The following is a 17,722-nucleotide window of genomic DNA, read 5'->3' as shown; positions in this document are numbered from 1 at the left end:
TGGAAGAAACTACTTGGAAGGTTTCATCAAAGGTGATAACTAAGAAGTGACGTTATAGAACCAGGGCGTAGGCAGGTGCTCAGATCACTAACTACATCGTGGATTAGGGGCCCTTACAGAACACATGCCTGCTCCAAAGTGCCCTGTGCAGTGTGCTGAACTCACTGGTCAATCACTACACCTGGGCAAGGAACTGAAAACATCTTAGAACGAGATCCACTAGTTGATGTTTGTTATGGTTTTTTCCATAATTCACCAACATTGTCCCACTCTGCAAGATTACCATCTCTCATCCTACCTTGATGAGATAAGTTGAATATTCTCCTGACATGAATAAAAATAAAGATAATTGTAATATAGCTCCTACTTAAAAAAAATTTCATTTCTAGAGCCAAGAGGGAAAAGGTGTCCTTTCTCTGTTCTGAAGGTGAACTTCCAGCTGCTCTTTACTCTTACATCCTCAAGTCGTGGATCACCCTCTTTCTCAATCTCTTCCACTCTTTGTTCCACCTCCTCATCTTCTCCTTGTCCAAGCAGATGCCTGTTGCATTCAGTTTCTTCACTATTCATCTCTATTCTCCCGTCAGAACTCTTCAGTCTAATGGGCGGCCCTCTCTGCTTTCTCACTACTGTGAGAAATTCCCTGTACTATTTCTTCTACTCTCAATAATCTACTGATACGGGCAAATGCTCCCAGAATGCACCCATTGCTGAAATCAGTGGCCACTTTCAGCCTGATGTCTGGTTCCCATCACACTGGAAACAGGCAACCGAGCCCCTTTCAAAGACCATCACCCTCTGGCCCTGCCATTACAGCTTTCCTTCACAGTCCTTTTTCCTGGCTCCCCTCTTTGGCTTCTTCCCTCATACTCTCTGCTCTCACTGAAACTATTTCCCAAAACTCACCACACCTTTGGGCAGCTCTTCTTTGACAGTGCATATTTGTTTTAAATGTTGCATGACTACTCATTTTTTGCACTCAGCAAAAGTTTTTAAGCCCTTACTCTCTGTCATTGCTGAACTAATACCCACCAAATACATGAGAAATAACATGGACTGTCTTTAATACTACTCCATAAAGAAGCAGTATCAAGTTTTATGTCTTTTATTTTGTTTTGTACTTTTCTGAGCACTGGTTATTTTTAATATTCCACTGGCACACTGAATACAAATCATGTTTTTAATCATGGTAAACATATACCAGCTTTCTTTACTAGATTGTAGTTCACAGTATTTTAATACTAAAGACACAGCCTGATCACCTTTATATTTTCTGGTCTTTGCCAAAGCACAAGGTAGGGACCCTATACTTTTATTTGAATAGATTTTGAAATGTTAAAATTATTTTATATCAATCCAAAATGTGTTACACTGGTTGGCTCACAATGATTACAAACTCTGGTTGCAAAAACAAAAACAAAAAACAACAACAAAAAAAGTATTCTGATTGCTAATTAAATTAGTAAAGTTGAGAAAAATTAGTAAGTATATTATTTATATTATTTTTTAAAATTATCTTTAATGTGAAATCCACAGAAATATAACAAAATAAGTCTGCAGTGAGCCCATAAGACCAATAGCTCTATAGTGATGACTCCAAATTTTATATCTCTATTATATCCCTCCACCCAATGTGGGCAAGGCTCCTCTCCTTTAAAATTTACCAAGCATACATAATAATTTATTTAATTTTCCCCTGCCATGAAATTTTATGCACACCAATGATGTGACCATCACCATGTACAATGAAGCTAATATTGTAAATAATCCTTTAGCTTGTAAAATATTGAAAATAAAAATGCTATTATATTTCATACACATTGAGCATAAAAGCCACATGAGAACTCCATTTATTTTTGACTTATATTGCTTTAGTTGACTATTAATCAGCCACCATTAATAAATTAATCATTTAAAATACTATTAGTATATCTTTCTCATCTTAAAAAATTTAATGTAAAAGCTATAGAAAATTTTGGACTGGAGAGAGAGAAACATATTTCAATAAAAGAGATACTACAGCTTTTAAAAACAAACAAAAAATTCTGCCTCTTAGCTCTAATCTTTCTCTGGAATCTAAGTGAAAGCACTTTCAGATTTGAGACAATATTAGTATACCTGAACAATTTAAAAACTTCAGTCAAATCCAAGGGCAGAATGAAACTAAGGTGAAAATTGTATAAAGATATTTGATAGCAGAAAATATTTGGCATAGCTCCTAATTCTTATCTTTTCTAAGCTAAATCTGAATTTTAATTAATGCTTTTTCCAGTATCCTGACTCGAGCATTTTAGGTTGAAGGAATTATTTGAAGAATTGACTAGCAGACACTTGATGTAGCAATAAATAGTTATGATCTGCTGACTCTATTTTTATATTATTCATTGGCTAAGTCCTTAGATCTCTTGCTTCCTTGGACCTTAGTAATTAGAGGTTTGAAATATCAGTTCATGCTCTCTCTGTCTGCTTCACAAGTAGGATTCAAAACGGAAATTAGCAGCAATCACATGCTTTTAACAGTCATTGATTACTGTTTATGTAGAAAAGTTAGCATGTCCATGCAATCAAAACTGAAAATGCATTAACAAAGATACATGTGTTTAATGTCAAAATGGATGCTTTGGCATAACTAGCCAATAAACTTATTGCCCTGTCTACAATTATGTCCACTGAAATTAAGATTATTCATCAGTTAGTAATATAAATATCAGTTAATTGTTCACTGCTTCAATGAATGGTGATGTGCAATTCTAACAGGTTTGCACTTTCAAATGCATGGCAGCCAATTTTCCAAAGCTTAAGAATCTCATAAATGCCTTCAAATATTTTTTATTATTCTTTGTACTTACTGGATTGTTATGACCTCAGAGCTTTTCTACAGTGGTCCCCTTCAGTACTTGTAACTTCTCCTTTCATTCCATTCTGATTTCCCTGCTTGTTGACTAGCCCGTTCAAATTGGGCAATTCTGCCATTAAGTGATTGTTTTTTCATCTGACTGTAACTTCGGAAAAAATAAACAAAACAGTTTGTGCTATGATTAAAAAAAAATCAGGTAATTTTATATACCAAAATACTCTGTAGGTCAGGTAATCAAACAGATAAAACTAGATGAACAAAATTCCAAGTATTTAACTATAGCTAACACTTAAGCCCAAATAAATTGGTGATGTGCATCTTGAAATGTCATAGATCTCTGTGACTAGACAGTCACACACTTAAAGGACAAACACATAGAGAAGTATGAGATGATTACAGTCAGTGTGGACCACGGCCTCTCTAAGCCACATGTGCTCTCCATCAAGTTATTTTAAGAACTGAAATGAGAGCATGTCTCTTTAGTAATCAATTGGTATACAGTCATCACTCAGCACATAATAGTGGCTATCATTATTAACAAGTAATCATTGCTCCCTGAGCTCCAACAGTGTATTCAATCAGCAGAAAGAGATTAATAGACCATGCTGTGTTAGCTAGATCCCCAAAAATCAAATAGCTTTCTAAAATTTTCATTTTTCTATTGATTAATCTTTCAACATACAGTTATGATTAGTGTATTTTACTATAATTTGCAAGAACTTAATATAGACTGCTGGTGATATAATTATGAAAGTAATGCAATAGATAAGTTTAAAAGGAAGAATTATTTTATTGTTTCTGATTGTCTTAAAACTATATTTAGCTGGGATATAAATTTTCTTATAGCTCATAAGTGGCAATATTAGTATATGAACAAATAGATCCTCTTTACATGTATACATATGGATGGTCAATAATGCTAGGTAGGGGGGCAGAGCAGCTTACACTTTCCCATGAGATGTCTCTAACTTAATCAGCTTCAGCATGGTACAATAATTGTAACATTGGAAACAGCAGGTGATTGCATTGTTTTTCTCAATGCCATTTGTCTGTTGTGTCTGGGAATAAAACAATCTCTCATTGTCTGCATGAAATTGTTTCATGTTTTCCTGAAATTCCTAGACTAATAGCATTATTTGTCCCCTAAGAGTCTGTATGTAACATCCCACAGAGTAAGTAATAATGAGGTACATGCCCTGTGGAGGAAGTCCCACATGTCCAAGATTAGAAGTTGCTGTAATGTTTTCCCTTCTCTCCACATAAATCTGAAAGAAGATAATTATCTTTCTCTAGATTCCAAAATCTCAATGAAGTCAAGACAGTTTTTCCCCATTTTGCCATGTTTGAAGGGTTTTTCTAATTAGCAGTTCTTGGTGTATGTGGCCCAATAAGAAGGCTGATTCCTTGGTACGCATATATAATACTGCTCCTTCAGAGACTGAAATGGGAAATTAAAGGGTCTAAGTTGGAACAACCAATCTGTCCACAAAGATTTACATCTTCTGTTTCCCTCTGAAGTTAGAAAAGCTCTTTCATCAAACCTCAAACCAGTGTGTGTGTGTGTGTGTGTGTGTGTGTGTGTGTGTGTGTGTGTGTGTGTGTATGTGTGTGTATGCATGATACAGTCACATGACCAGTGTGTCTATGCAGGATAAAGTCATATGACTAGTGTGTGTGTGCAGGATATAGTCACATACCTAGCACGATGCATTTGTTCTTTCTACCAGCCATTTTATCAGGCTCAGCAACTTAATGCTGCACCACTTCTAAAATCCATATGGGAAAAATATTCTGGCAGCCCTCATTCTGCAAGGCAGCAGGGGCCCTGTAATTTCTCACAAATGAAAGAAGACGTAGATCGACATAATGGAGTATGTTACACTACCAGTTAAGGATTGTTGATTGGCCCCCAATGGAAGCACTAGTCAGAGCACTTTCAAGAAATGTGACATAGGGTGATGGAGAGGAAGGCATAGGAGTGCTGACCCAGCAGCTCCACCAGCAGACATCCTCCATCCAAGTCTGGGGACTCAGGATCAGCACCAGCTCCATTATAGCAAATAGCACTTTTCCCTGAAGCATTTCAGCAAAGCACTCAACAGACTGTTGTCTGGAGTCTGAAAATGGAGCTGTTCCCTTCCTTCTTTTAGATCAATTTCACAGTATGAAAAAACCAAATCCTTTTTTCCCAGGACAAAAGTATTGCTCTACCAATCTTAAAAGTGTGGGTAGGCCAGGCAGCAAACACAAAACACACAATTACAAAAACACGAAACCATTTGGCAGGAGGCAGCAGTGTGAAATGAAACGGATGCATCCATCCTTTTGATCTTCATAGTTCTTGCTCAGTCAAAGGGGCATGCAATTGACAATTGTGGGTAAAATAGAATAAACTATTGGAAACATGCCCAGAGAGAGCTCCCAATTCTACCCCTGCCAGCTACCTCATCATTTGTGGGGAGTGGGGGTTGGAGGGGCACTTTCTAGCCACTTGATATACTAGGTTAGAGTAAGGTGAGAAGATAATGAAAAAGAATATTGCATTGGGCCCTAGAAACCAGGTCTGCTTAAAAAATTGTAGAGAGTCAGCAAGATGGCTCAGTGGGTACGAGCACCAGCCACCAACTTGGACATCCTAGTTCAATCCCCAGAACCTACCTAGACATGAAAAACAACTCTTGCCAGTTATCCTGTGATCTACACATACATGGGGGGGGGGGGGAATGAGAGAGACTGAGAGAGACAGAGAGACTGAAAGGGGATGGAAAACGCTTTTAATTATGCCTGTTTAGCAATATGATTGCTTCTATTTGAAAATAAGCATGTGCATTGTTTACTGTCCACTGAAAATGACTCCTTAAAGGTACCTGTATAACTTGGGTTGTATGGTTGGTTTGCTCCGCGTGGTTGAGCCCAGATATACGTGCACAATGCATAGCAGAGCTTAAGGACAGTCCAGCAAATGTTTAACATGCTCTCATACACTTTGGGGTTTTGAGATCCTTTCAAGGGCCATTTGTTTCACGTTTTATGCAGTTCCTCTAGTAACATATGTGTCACTTTGTTGTTTAAAATGCATTACATTCTTTTAGGGAAATGACAGATTCACCCACCATTTATGCTTCTGAATTCCTGAAGTGAGCAGGTTGTTTAGAAAGCCTCTGCTCTGGGGAGCTTTGCAATAATAATTTTTAAAAACTCTGTGCTGCTTTTTGTTGCTTTGCCTATACTTTTCATCTGCAATATTTTCCCATCTTTGCCAGATCAGCAGATAATCAGTGCTTTAGATTCCCTCAGAATGTGTCTTCTCTTTTCCTTTCAAGAACATAAAATGCCAAGATTTAAATACATCCCACCACTCAACGCCGAACACAAAGGAAGTGTAACAAGATCACAGGCCGAATGCACAGCTGCTGGAGAGCCATTGTTGCGTGTGTGCTGATCAAATCTAAAGCTTCTTAAGGCGAGCTTTTAATTAGACATCTGCACCAGGTCACAGAGCTGAAATGGGAAAATGTGATTAAGAAGTTTTTCACTCTTCTGAGAAATAAGCAGCTACTCTATCATCTTGTGGATGGGCTGATAGACGGAGTGTTCTCTGCCTACAGATAACATATTGCAGTCACTGGCTGCTGTTGTAGAAAGTCTGAGTAAGTCTCCAGAGGCCTGTCATTTAGCTGCTCAGTGACAGTGCTGAAATCGCCCAATGCCTTGTGCATTCCTCTCAGATGCAAGGCCTTGAAAGCTGCACCATGGAAGCTACCTTTTCTGACGTGTGTGTGTGTGTGTGTGTGTGTGTGTGTGTGTGTGTGTGTGTGTGTATGTGTGATATACAGATACCATGATGGCTGCCGAGTGTTGGAGGTTGCATTCCTCTGTCACTCCTCCACCTCAGCATCCCCTAAGCCCTCTTCCAAACAATGTATTGTAGAAGATTGCAGAAAACGGACCGGGCTATTGCGATGGATTTCCCTGTTTGTAATTATCTGCTTGGCTGCCTTCCTCCATTAACTTAGCCAATCAAAAGAATACTGCAGTTCATCTCTCAATTTTCACATTCAAGCACTGAAGCTATCACCCAGCAGCCTGGCTGATAATAATTTGAAAAATATCCTTAAGTTGAAATACAGCCTGGACTGCTTGAAATTCTTAACACTTGTATTGAAGTCCTGGATTTGGTATCTGAATCTGATCTAATTACCAGTTGAATTCATAAGTTACTTAACCTCTCCCAGGCTCAATCTCTGTGTATATAGTAAAGATTAGGTCAGGCGAAGGTTTAAATGCTAGATGAATACTAAGAATATTAAAATATAGTCACTGACTTGAGGCATCCCATGTGCTAGTGGTGTGGTTCAGTTGAAGATTGTGCTATGGGGAATAAGTAATAAGAGATGGCTACATGGTGGTCACAAAGCTGAACTGGCCTGGGAAATGGCCGTCAGCCTGTTGGTGGGCACAGGTGGAAGAGAAAGCATGGAGGCTGGAGAGAAAATGGCCCAACTCAAAGTACAGGCCAACCCCAGCAAAGAACACGTGGTAAGAGGCAAGAGATGATAACACGCGCCAGTGCCTGGGATATGGTACTGGAGAATCTATACTGGACTAAACACCAGGCACTAGAGGACTCTGAGTAGAAAGTATATTGAGCATGTGGGGGTGGTGATAAGTTCACAAGGAAGGCAGCACAGGGCAGTATCTGGTGCTCTCCAGCCTCTGGCACAGATATTCTCAGTGTGCAAAGTTATTCATATCTCACAACTCCTGGGTCCTGGACAATCCTGACCAGAAGAGTCAAGAAGCACTAGGAAGGTCCTAGGTACTCCCCAGAAGTCAACCAGAGCTGCAATCAGCAGACCCCATGATGCAACAAGCTAGGGAGGCTTTCCTTTCCTCTTGCACTCCTGTTTATTACTGTGACATCAGAAAGCACAGTGGAGACTCTTGCAGGTTCCTGTAATGAATGGGAATGGTGTGATGGCAAAGGTGGTGTGAGGAAGGGAAGGAAGGAGGGAGAGAGAGGGAGAGAGAGGGGATTTAAGAGTAATTCAAGAGCTTGAGTCAAAGGCTTCTGTCTTAGAACTTCAGTGAAGAAAATGTTTTAATGATTATCTAATTTGATGCTCTTTTCGTAGTATGATGCTTGGCTCTTGGTAGCAACTAGATACATGTAAACCTTTACTGAATAAATCAATGAATAAATAAGGAATACAACACACAGAAATAGTTACTAGTTATTGGCATACCTGCATAAAAACCTAAACCTCCTCATTTCCAAGCAATTATCTTTTCCATGATTCCACACTTGGCCTCAGTGAACATTGCGCTCAGCACCCATTTCCTCCTACTGGGTTGCCTCACCCAGCCTTGCTGGGAGGCTTGTGCCTGGTGTTATTTGTATCTTGTTGTTCTGTGTTTGGTTGATGTCCCTGGGAGGCCTGCTCTTTCTTTCCCGGAGGCAGGGGTGGGAGTGGATCTGGAGGAGTGGGGGTATGGGAGAGTGGAGGAGAGGGAAGCTGCGGTCAGGATGTATTGTATGAAGAGTAAATAAAAGTCATTTATAGTATTTTATATTAGAATAATACCTTTATGGCTCCCATAACCTAAGCACTCATTTTTATACTTCTAGCCAAGTTGATTGGCATGTACAATAATGCTATCTCCAAGGTAAGTCAATAGAACTATGGCAAGATCTGCTGCCATTTTAGAAGAAATGGCTCCTGTCTTTGTATGAATAAAAATAGAGAATTTTTTAGCAAAAGAAGTTAAGGAAACACTTTTGAGCAGTAAGAGGCATAGAATCTTGGCCCCCATAAGCTCATGGGGGGTGGCACTCTTGGGAGGTGTGGCCATGTTGAAGGAAGTGTGTCACTGTGGGAGCAGGCTTTGAGGTCTCTTTTGCTTAAGCTTTGGTCAGTGGCACAAACGATTTTCCAGTTGCCTTCTGATCAAGATGTAGCCAGCACTGTGTCTGCCCGCAGGCCATCATGCTGCCCACCATGAAGGTAATGGACTGAACCTCTGAACTGTGAGCAAGCCACTCCAATTAAATGTTTTTCTTTATAAGAATTGCTGTGGTCATGGTGTCTCTTCATAGCAATAGAAACCTTAACTAAGACAGAAGTTGGTACCAGAAGTGGTGTTTTGCTGTGATGGGCCAGACCATGCTTTTGTTTGGTGAAATATGGACTTTGGGAATCTGGGTTAGGAAAGCAGTGGAATGCTTTAGCACTGCTTAATTGGCCATACTAGTAGGAGCATGGAAGACAATGGTGCTAAGAATTATTTGAACTATGAGGTTCAAACTCAAGAGTTTTCAGAGGAGAAGAATTTTAGTATGTTGCCTAGAGATCATTCTTGTGATATTTTGATCAAGAAAGTGGCTGTCTTAGCCCTTGTCTGAAGAGTCTGCCTGAGGCTAAAATAAAGATTTTGGATTGATTCGGTTGAGAGAAGAAATCTCAACAGTCTAGTATAGACTCTGTCATGTGGTTATTAGTGGTAACTCTAATGAAGATCTATAATGAAAAGGAGCGAGATGAGCAAATAAAAATACAGAATGTACAGATTGAGGAGAAGGAGCACCAGGAAGTGGAATGAAGCTAAATCCTGTGTTCAAGGAGATAAATGGATTAAGAACTGGAACAAAGGGAGTGGTGACTTCAAAGCAAGATCCCACCAGCTAAATTTTTCAATTTGTGAAAAGTAACTTGTGGAGACCTACAGAGGTTTCCTAGTGAAAACTTACTCAGGGTCAGAGAATCTGAACTTGCTTTACCCAGCAGGGCTGCATAATAAGACGATTTGATCACAGGCGTGTTTACCAGGTGTTTGGAAGGGTCTACACTTGGCTGTATGGTGTGCTTTGATCTAGCAAGGGGGAGTCTTTTGCCCCACCCCTTGGCATTGTTATAAAAAGCCCTTTTGAATAAAGAAAGAGGCTATTGGGTATTGACCCAGGCCCTCCCAAGCTACCTTGTGTTTCTGTCTTTCTTCTCATCAGCTAGGTCTCTCTATCTGATATTTCCTCATTCCTCTCTCCTCCACCTAAGAACCCTTCAAAAGGTGGGAGCAGATCAGAACTGGTTTCCCACGGACTCCCACAAGAACTAAAGAAAAGCTTAGAGCCCAGTGTAGTGGTACAGGCCTTTAATTCCAGTACTGTGGAGGCAGAGGCTAGCAGATCTCTGAGTCTGAGGCCAGCTTGGTCTACAGAGCAAGCTTCAGAACAGCAGTGAAGGACAGGAAGCTGGTGAAAATTAATTGAATGAGGAGGCCATGTTCCAGCCCCAGAAAGCAGCAGAACTTGGCAGCTTCAGCCATATGATTCTTGGTTTAGAGTTAAGGATAGAAGAAAAAAGTTGTGAAATAAAGCCTCTGAGGCCAGGCATGTGTCAGGAGTGTCCCTGTATGGAGGCCTAGTAGAGAGGCCATTTCGTGAAGCTGTGAAGTTGAAGTCTGAATTGCCTTGGAGCACCCAAAATGTTAGAGATGCCAGAGTCCTGGGATACCGGCTGAGGAGAGCCGCTAACAGGAAGTGGAACCAGTCCAAGAGAAAGAAGTGTGTTTCAGTCAACAAAGCTGGTTTTCAGCCTTGCTTAGGTCTAGTATTTCCTCAGTGTGTTCCCTTTCCTGAATTTGGAATGGTAATGTATTTTCTGTGCCATTATGTGTTAGAAGTATGTGATCTGTTTTTTTTATTTTGATTTTATAGGGTATTAAAGTTTATAGGGTATTACAGAGATTGCATGAATCTCGGAAGATTTGGACTTTCAAACATTGTTGAGATTGTGATAGATTATGGGGACTTTTGGAGTTGGACTAAATGCATTTTGCATTGTGATATTGTTACAAGCTTACGGGGTTCAGGGAGTAGAATGTGGTAGTTTGAATGTAATTGCCCCCCATAAGCTCATAGGGAGTGGCACTATTGGGAGGTGGCCTTGTTGAAATAGGTGTGGCCTTGTTGAAGGAAGTGTGTCACTGTGGGGGTGGGCTTTAATGTCTCTTTGATTTTTCACAGCAATAGAAATCTTAACTAAGACAAAACCCTTATAACAAACTCATCAGGAAACATTAGGAAAAAGTGGCCATCAATCTGTTAATTTTCTTGAGTATTTATGGCTTGGCCTTTTCCACTTTGGGACAGGTGTAAGTGTGTGCTGAGATTCTCAATCCTGGATGGTGTAAGTTCTACCCACTGCTATCACTGCACAGGTCAGATGTTTTTTTCTCCACCTGAGCCTCCTGCTGCAACCACAGCGTACTTACCTTCTGAAGGTGAAAACGCTTTTCTTCTTAAATGTTAATGGGAACATTGACAAATAAATAGCATACCCCAAAATTTAGATGTTAAATTGTACTATGTATCTTTGACCATTATAAAACACAGTGAAAATGGATACAGATCATAATAAAATTCTGTCATAATATTTTAATACTATTAAAATTAATACAAGCTCCAGAAAATAAAGTTATAGAAGAAGAATTAACTTGTTTGATACAGAGTGTATGTAATTGGTAGGATGGATATGATTCATGAAAATTTTTTTCTTTTATCAAAAACCTCTGATTTAATAGAAAGAACTTAGAAACACTAATGAGGAGGTATTAAGTTCAGTTATGATCTTACCAGTTTTCCTCTAACTACTCCCATCGTTTATTCAATGGGAATCTACCTAATGTAAAGAATTTCCTGTATAGTACTGATACAATACTTTGTATGTTGGACAGAAAGCTTGGAAGAGACAGAATACCAATGAAACAGTTATATCTGAGGTTTATAAGTCACAAACATATGGTAGCAGCAATTTCATTGGAAACAGTTCAGTACGTATTTGAAGAGGTAAGAACAGAGATGAATAAGTTGAGACAGATTTATCCATTAAATGAGAGGGCAGAGGAATAGGAGATATCACTTTAAGGTAGAAATTGTGAACAGTAAAGATATCAAGATGGTGATTTGCTGGGTGGAGAAGACAGGGTCAAAAGACTGTAGGTAAAGAGTGGGAAAGAGTAGGTATGGGTATCAAGTAGTTTTAACTTGAGAGAGTAGACTGTAAGAAGAGCGTTGGTCAGGAAGTCAATCGTTCTAGGCTGGTCCAAGGAAGTTGGGGAAGCAGATAGCAAGATGAGAGACGCAGAAAAGGAAGATTCTTTAGTCCATAGTGACTCAAAGGATGTGGGAGTAGAGGGGCTTATAAAAATAACTTTAATTTAAACAATGCTTTGTCAAGAGTGTCCTCTTTTTTCCCCAAAATGATGAGGTGTCCAGGAGATATCCAGTACTATATATTTATCTCCATGACTAACGAAGAACCAAATTATTTTAGAACATTTTTTCATATATAACAGTAGCTTTAAACCCCCTTGTTTTATCAACCTTACTCTCCCTTTCCTGTACATGAAAACCCCATGATTAGGAATCAGGTCTTTGTGAGGCCACACCGATGGGGTCACCACACACATAAGTCACAGCAATCTGACCTTATGTCAATATCCCTAGAATTGCCAGTCTTAAATAGGGCTTTAAGTGAATGGCTAATCAAGGAATCAATGCAACCTTCCAGGCAATGAAAAGATGTGCTTAGCTTTCCAAAGAAATGCATGCTTGTATTTGTATGGAGAATCTTCCCTTGGTAAAATCGTTTCCACAGCAAGATCTCATTTTCACAGTAGACCTAAAAAGGAGGAAACAAAAGCAAAGTTTTAATTTCTGGCTTATAAAAGAAGAAACCGGGGGATGCAGAGATTGACTCCTTTACAATTATTCCTCTTAAATAGGCAAGCAGGTTAGCGCTAGAGCTGGTCCCCCTGTCTGTGCTCTTAAGTTCAGTCTATCTTAGAGCTTGTCTTGGAACACTATGGGATGACACAAGCCAAGTGCCTATTTTAACATTCATATAGCACAGTCTATAAATAACCTGTCTCCTCCATGCTATCTAAACAAGCACATGTTTGCATATATCACCATGTACAGCAGTTTTGATATGACACATTATCCTAGGTATTTATATATTTTATAAAGTGGACAGTTGAGTGTTGTCAAGGTGTTAGATAGTTTTACAATAACTGAACTCTTATCTTTTACATTCAGAAAACTGTTTTAACCTAGAATGCTGCAGTATTCTTCATCAGTTGCTTCTTTGATGACTTGAAAAACTATGGAGTAGAAATGACACATAAACTAGGTTTAAAAGAAGTCTTGCTAAGAACAACAAGTAGTTGTTCTCATTCCTTTGCTGAGTACAAAAGAGATAACATCAATTACCATAACTGCTCTTTAGTCCGGAAGCAATCCAGTCCCTTTCACCTGGGGAGGACCGGAAGAGCAGAGAGAAAGATTAAGCACTGGAGACTGAGGGTTTGTCAACTGTGATTAAAGCTAGTGGCAGCCTTGAAGTAAAGTAGCATCTGTCACCTTCCTGCCTTATACTTGACCACTCAGAAATGATCATTTCTACCATCATTTGGTTATGACTGTGATGGGAATATTTTAATTGGGCCACCATACTTTTACAGAAGGATACTGCCAAGGACAAATAATAACTACAGGAATAGTGACTATATTTGCATGAAAATATGCAGCTCACAAGCCTTATCACCTATACGATCTCATTATTAGTTATTTCCCAAGTTGGTATTACATTTCTTCATCATTTTAGAGGGATCTGATCACATTCTTGTGCTAAGTCAAATTCCTAGTAAATGATAGGCCTGGAACCCACTATCCTAAGTTATCACACTGTCCAGGAAGCCCCTAAACACATAAAAAATGTTAGAGCCAGAATGAAGGTAGCTGGATGGATGGATGGATGGATGGATGGATGGATGATAGATAGATAGGTAGATAGATGGAAGATAGATAGATAGATAGATAGATAGATAGATAGATAGATAGATAAGAGATGGATGGATGGGTAGAGGAATGGATGAATGAATGATAAGTATATGGATGATAGATAGATAGATAGGTAGGTAGATAGATGGATGGATGGATGGATGGATGGATGGATGGATGGATGGGATGAGATACATGCACCCAAGAGGGAACCTACATAAATTGTTTGTCCTCCCTAGCAATCTGGGAAATGCAAATCAAAACCATGATTTACCTGAGAGTACCAAGTATTGTGTCAGTTGAGAAGCAATGACAGTTCCAACATACTACCGGCAGGAATTTGAATCAACGCGACCTATTTTATTAACCATTTACTATTCTCTAATAAAACTGAAACTGCATGTGGTTTATGGCCAGCCATTCCATGCCAAAGTCAAAGCACTCCCTCTCTGTCACAGGATCCATGAAAGAAGTTTGCAACAAAGTAGTCTTTGAAGTATCCAAACACTTGTAATGAGATAATAGGTAAATATTAATAAATAATAATATGGCCATCCAAAAGATACAATAAGAGTTAATGAACTAGAAGTACCTGTATTAAAATCCATGACTATCATAGGTACATTTTTAGGAAATTACAGAATATTAAAATACATTTCATTTACAAAAAGTTTAAAATACACAAAACATTTTAAGGATGATCATTATTTCATAATTTAATGCTATTCAGAGATAGCATTTCCTAAGTATGGCATAAAATGTAAAGTGCTTCCAATTATCAAGCTTGAGGTGCAAGACAATAGTTACTTTTAGAAGGGATAATAAGAGGATACAACTAAGAAAATAGGTGCAGTGGAGGTTTCTACTAATATAAGCAATTCACTAACCATCAAGTTGGAGAGTAGTGCACAGGTAGTTTTTCTCCTTCGACCTTTTATGTAAGTGAAATGGATTGTGACTACATTTAAGAATAGAAGAGGTCAGTACTTCAAATGCAGCACAGTGGTAGAACATTTGTCTAGCATGCTAGAGCCCCTCAGTTTGATCCTCAGCACCAAACAGTGCCAGAGGTCAGGTGGAGAAGGGTAGAGGAGGAGAAAGATGGCCTATCTGGCTCTGGTATTTTTCTAGGACTCTGAGATGAACAGAATTCGTTAAAAATCATGCCAAGGCATTCCCAGCTGCTCCCCTCAAGTAAGTAATCCTAATAACAGAGAAGGAAGAGCCACTTCAACTCTGTTAAGTGTGAGGTCAATGCGTCGGCACCCTTTCCACGATTGTGGAAGTGTGTTTCCAGACTATCATAAGCAATGGCACTTTCTAGAAGCAAGTCTACCCTGGATCCTCTGATAACATCTCTTGGGCCTTTCTGCCTATGTCTTTGGAGCTGTGACTATTAATCAAACCAACGATGTTGAGGCCATTTTACTTAGGATTATTTTGCTCATAGAATTATTCATTTATAAGTGCATTGGAGAGATATTTTATATAATGTACCTAAAAACATTTATTTTCTTCTTCTTTTCTTTTTTGGTGTTTGCAGTCTTGATAGACAATGTTATCTCAGAGAGAAATTCCTGGCTACTCACACGACTCAGTTCAAAACTACCTTGCAAAATAAAAGGATGTCTATTGAGTTATTCTTTGGGCAATCCTCATATACTTCCCAGCATCATCAGGCACAATTTTAATTTACAAGTTTAATTTTCAAGTATTATGGTTCATGAGGACAAAAAATACCAATCCATGATAGAAGCATTATCCAAAAATGAAGTTTTTATTCATATATAATTTAAGAAATCTTAAAACAATTATCTCACACAATCATGTCTTTTGCATTTAAAGGAGAAGGAAGCATTTTAATGACTATATTTTATAATGAATAGTTTGTATTCATAGCATTTCTAAGTAAGTTCATAAAGTTAGCTTCTAACCAGTAGACCTCTATAAACTTATGATACTTCATTTGGGAAAGAGAACAAATACCATTGCTAAACTAATTTTTCCAAGAGAAGAGAATGAGTCCATAGCAGCTTCCTGTTTGACTGCCAGGGTACCAAGCGCCCTCCATCCAAAGTTACTGCACTCGTACGATGTTCAGACACTGCGCCAAGTCCTTTTCCTTCATCATCTCATTCATTCTCACAGCACCTTTACAAAGAGGAATGTGGTACCCAAACCTTCAAACATCAGGGCTTTCTTTTTCATCCAAAATTCATGGCCATCACTTCTCAACAATTTGAACATTCTTTGATCTTAGTTGCACTAAAATGGAAATGAAAATGAAAAGAAAGAAGAAAAAAACAGAAACGTATATTTCTTCAAAGTACAAATTCTTCTAACGTTTTTTTTTTTCTGAGCCTAAGTATGGAGTTGTTTCCAAGCTTCAAAAATAACCAAGTGGCTCTTTTCTCCAGCATTTGACCGTTCTACTTGTTGGCAGACCTTTGTAACCTTGACTCACCTACAGAGAGCTGAAGTATTATTCTAATTGATTTCTTATTGCTTACTGAGAAGCAGAGAACTCTTTCAGTATTCTCATAAATAATTCCATTTCTCTATGTCAATGTTAATTGAACTTACCTCATGTTGTCAATCTCTCCTTTTTCCTTGCAGGTGATGTCATTGTCTATATTAATGAAGTTTGTGTCCTTGGACACACTCATGCAGATGTTGTCAAACTTTTCCAGTCTGTTCCTATTGGTCAGAGTGTCAACTTGGTGTTGTGTCGTGGCTACCCTTTGCCCTTTGATCCTGAAGATCCTGCTAACAGCATGGTGCCACCCCTTGCAATAATGGAGAGGCCACCACCAGTGATGGTCAATGGAAGACATAACTATGAAACATATTTGGAATACATTTCTCGGACCTCACAGTCAGTTCCAGATATTACAGATCGACCACCTCATTCTTTGCACTCCATGCCAGCTGAGGGTCAGCTCGATGGCACGTATCCACCACCCGTCCATGACGACAATGTGTCTATGGCTTCATCTGGAGCCACTCAAGCTGAACTTATGACCTTAACCATTGTGAAAGGTGCCCAGGGATTTGGCTTCACTATTGCTGACAGTCCCACGGGACAGCGGGTGAAACAAATACTTGACATTCAGGGATGCCCTGGGCTGTGTGAAGGAGACCTCATTGTTGAAATCAACCAGCAGAATGTACAGAACCTGAGCCATACAGAAGTAGTGGATATACTTAAGGACTGCCCCATTGGAAGTGAGACTTCTTTAATCATCCATCGAGGAGGTAAGACAAACATGGATGTGTTTAGTAGATGTGGGTAGATTAGAACTCTTTATACAAATATTGTTCAAACAAAAGTTTCCTGTAGGCTAACATAAAATCATGCCTTTACAAAAAAGTTAAAAGAAGCAGAGAGAAAAATGTGAATTTAGGATCCAGGTTTCTGAATTTTTGTAATGTGTCTTTACTTGACTTATATTAAACACTGTGATAGTAGGATTTCAGTCTCACCAACATAGCACTGTGGATGTGGAGGGTAAAGAACGGGTCCCAGCTATGGACATGTTACATCTTGTCACAAAGGGTCAGTGACGTGGCAGTTTGCAGAACTCAGTCCATGCCTGTTGACTTACTGAGAAGCCTGCTTTTCTAAAGGAAGCAATACCAGGGATTGTATGTGGGTTTCAGGCGAGCAGTGGGGAGGCCAGTCCACTCCTCCAAATCCTCATAAGGACCCCCGGGAGCTGGGTTTGGATAAAATAAGTGTGAGTAGGAATATTCCACTACTATGGGACACAACTATCCGCCACCGTGGATAATTATGTCTGCCATGAACCAGGTAGAAAATGATGGGACAGGGTCAAGACTGGGACTCTAAGAAGAACATGGAACACAATTTAAGAGAGTGGTAGGAGCTTTGAATCCCCACTGCTCTTCCCTCTTGGTCTTTGTAGAAAATTAACAGGGCAAAGCTAAGGCCCTTTCCTTACTTCTGTTGATGTGAAGGACCAGGTGCAGCCAACAATTGATTTCCCTCCCTATCAGTTATTTGG

At 39.2% G+C, this 17,722-nt stretch overlaps 1 protein-coding gene across 1 annotated transcript in view; it reads left to right on the top strand.

The window, feature by feature from the left end:
- Positions 1–17,722, top strand: part of Magi2 (membrane associated guanylate kinase, WW and PDZ domain containing 2) — a 609,708-nt gene that overhangs the window by 340,892 nt on the left and 251,094 nt on the right. The window contains exon 8 of the mRNA XM_059256447.1: positions 16,314–16,952. Coding sequence (XP_059112430.1) covers positions 16,314–16,952 — 639 coding nt within the window. The remainder of the gene's footprint in view (positions 1–16,313; positions 16,953–17,722) is intronic.

The sequence above is a fragment of the Peromyscus eremicus genome, chromosome 3 (assembly GCF_949786415.1).
Source record: "Peromyscus eremicus chromosome 3, PerEre_H2_v1, whole genome shotgun sequence".
NCBI lineage: Eukaryota > Metazoa > Chordata > Mammalia > Rodentia > Cricetidae > Peromyscus > Peromyscus eremicus.
This window is presented reverse-complemented; position numbering and strand designations above follow the sequence as displayed.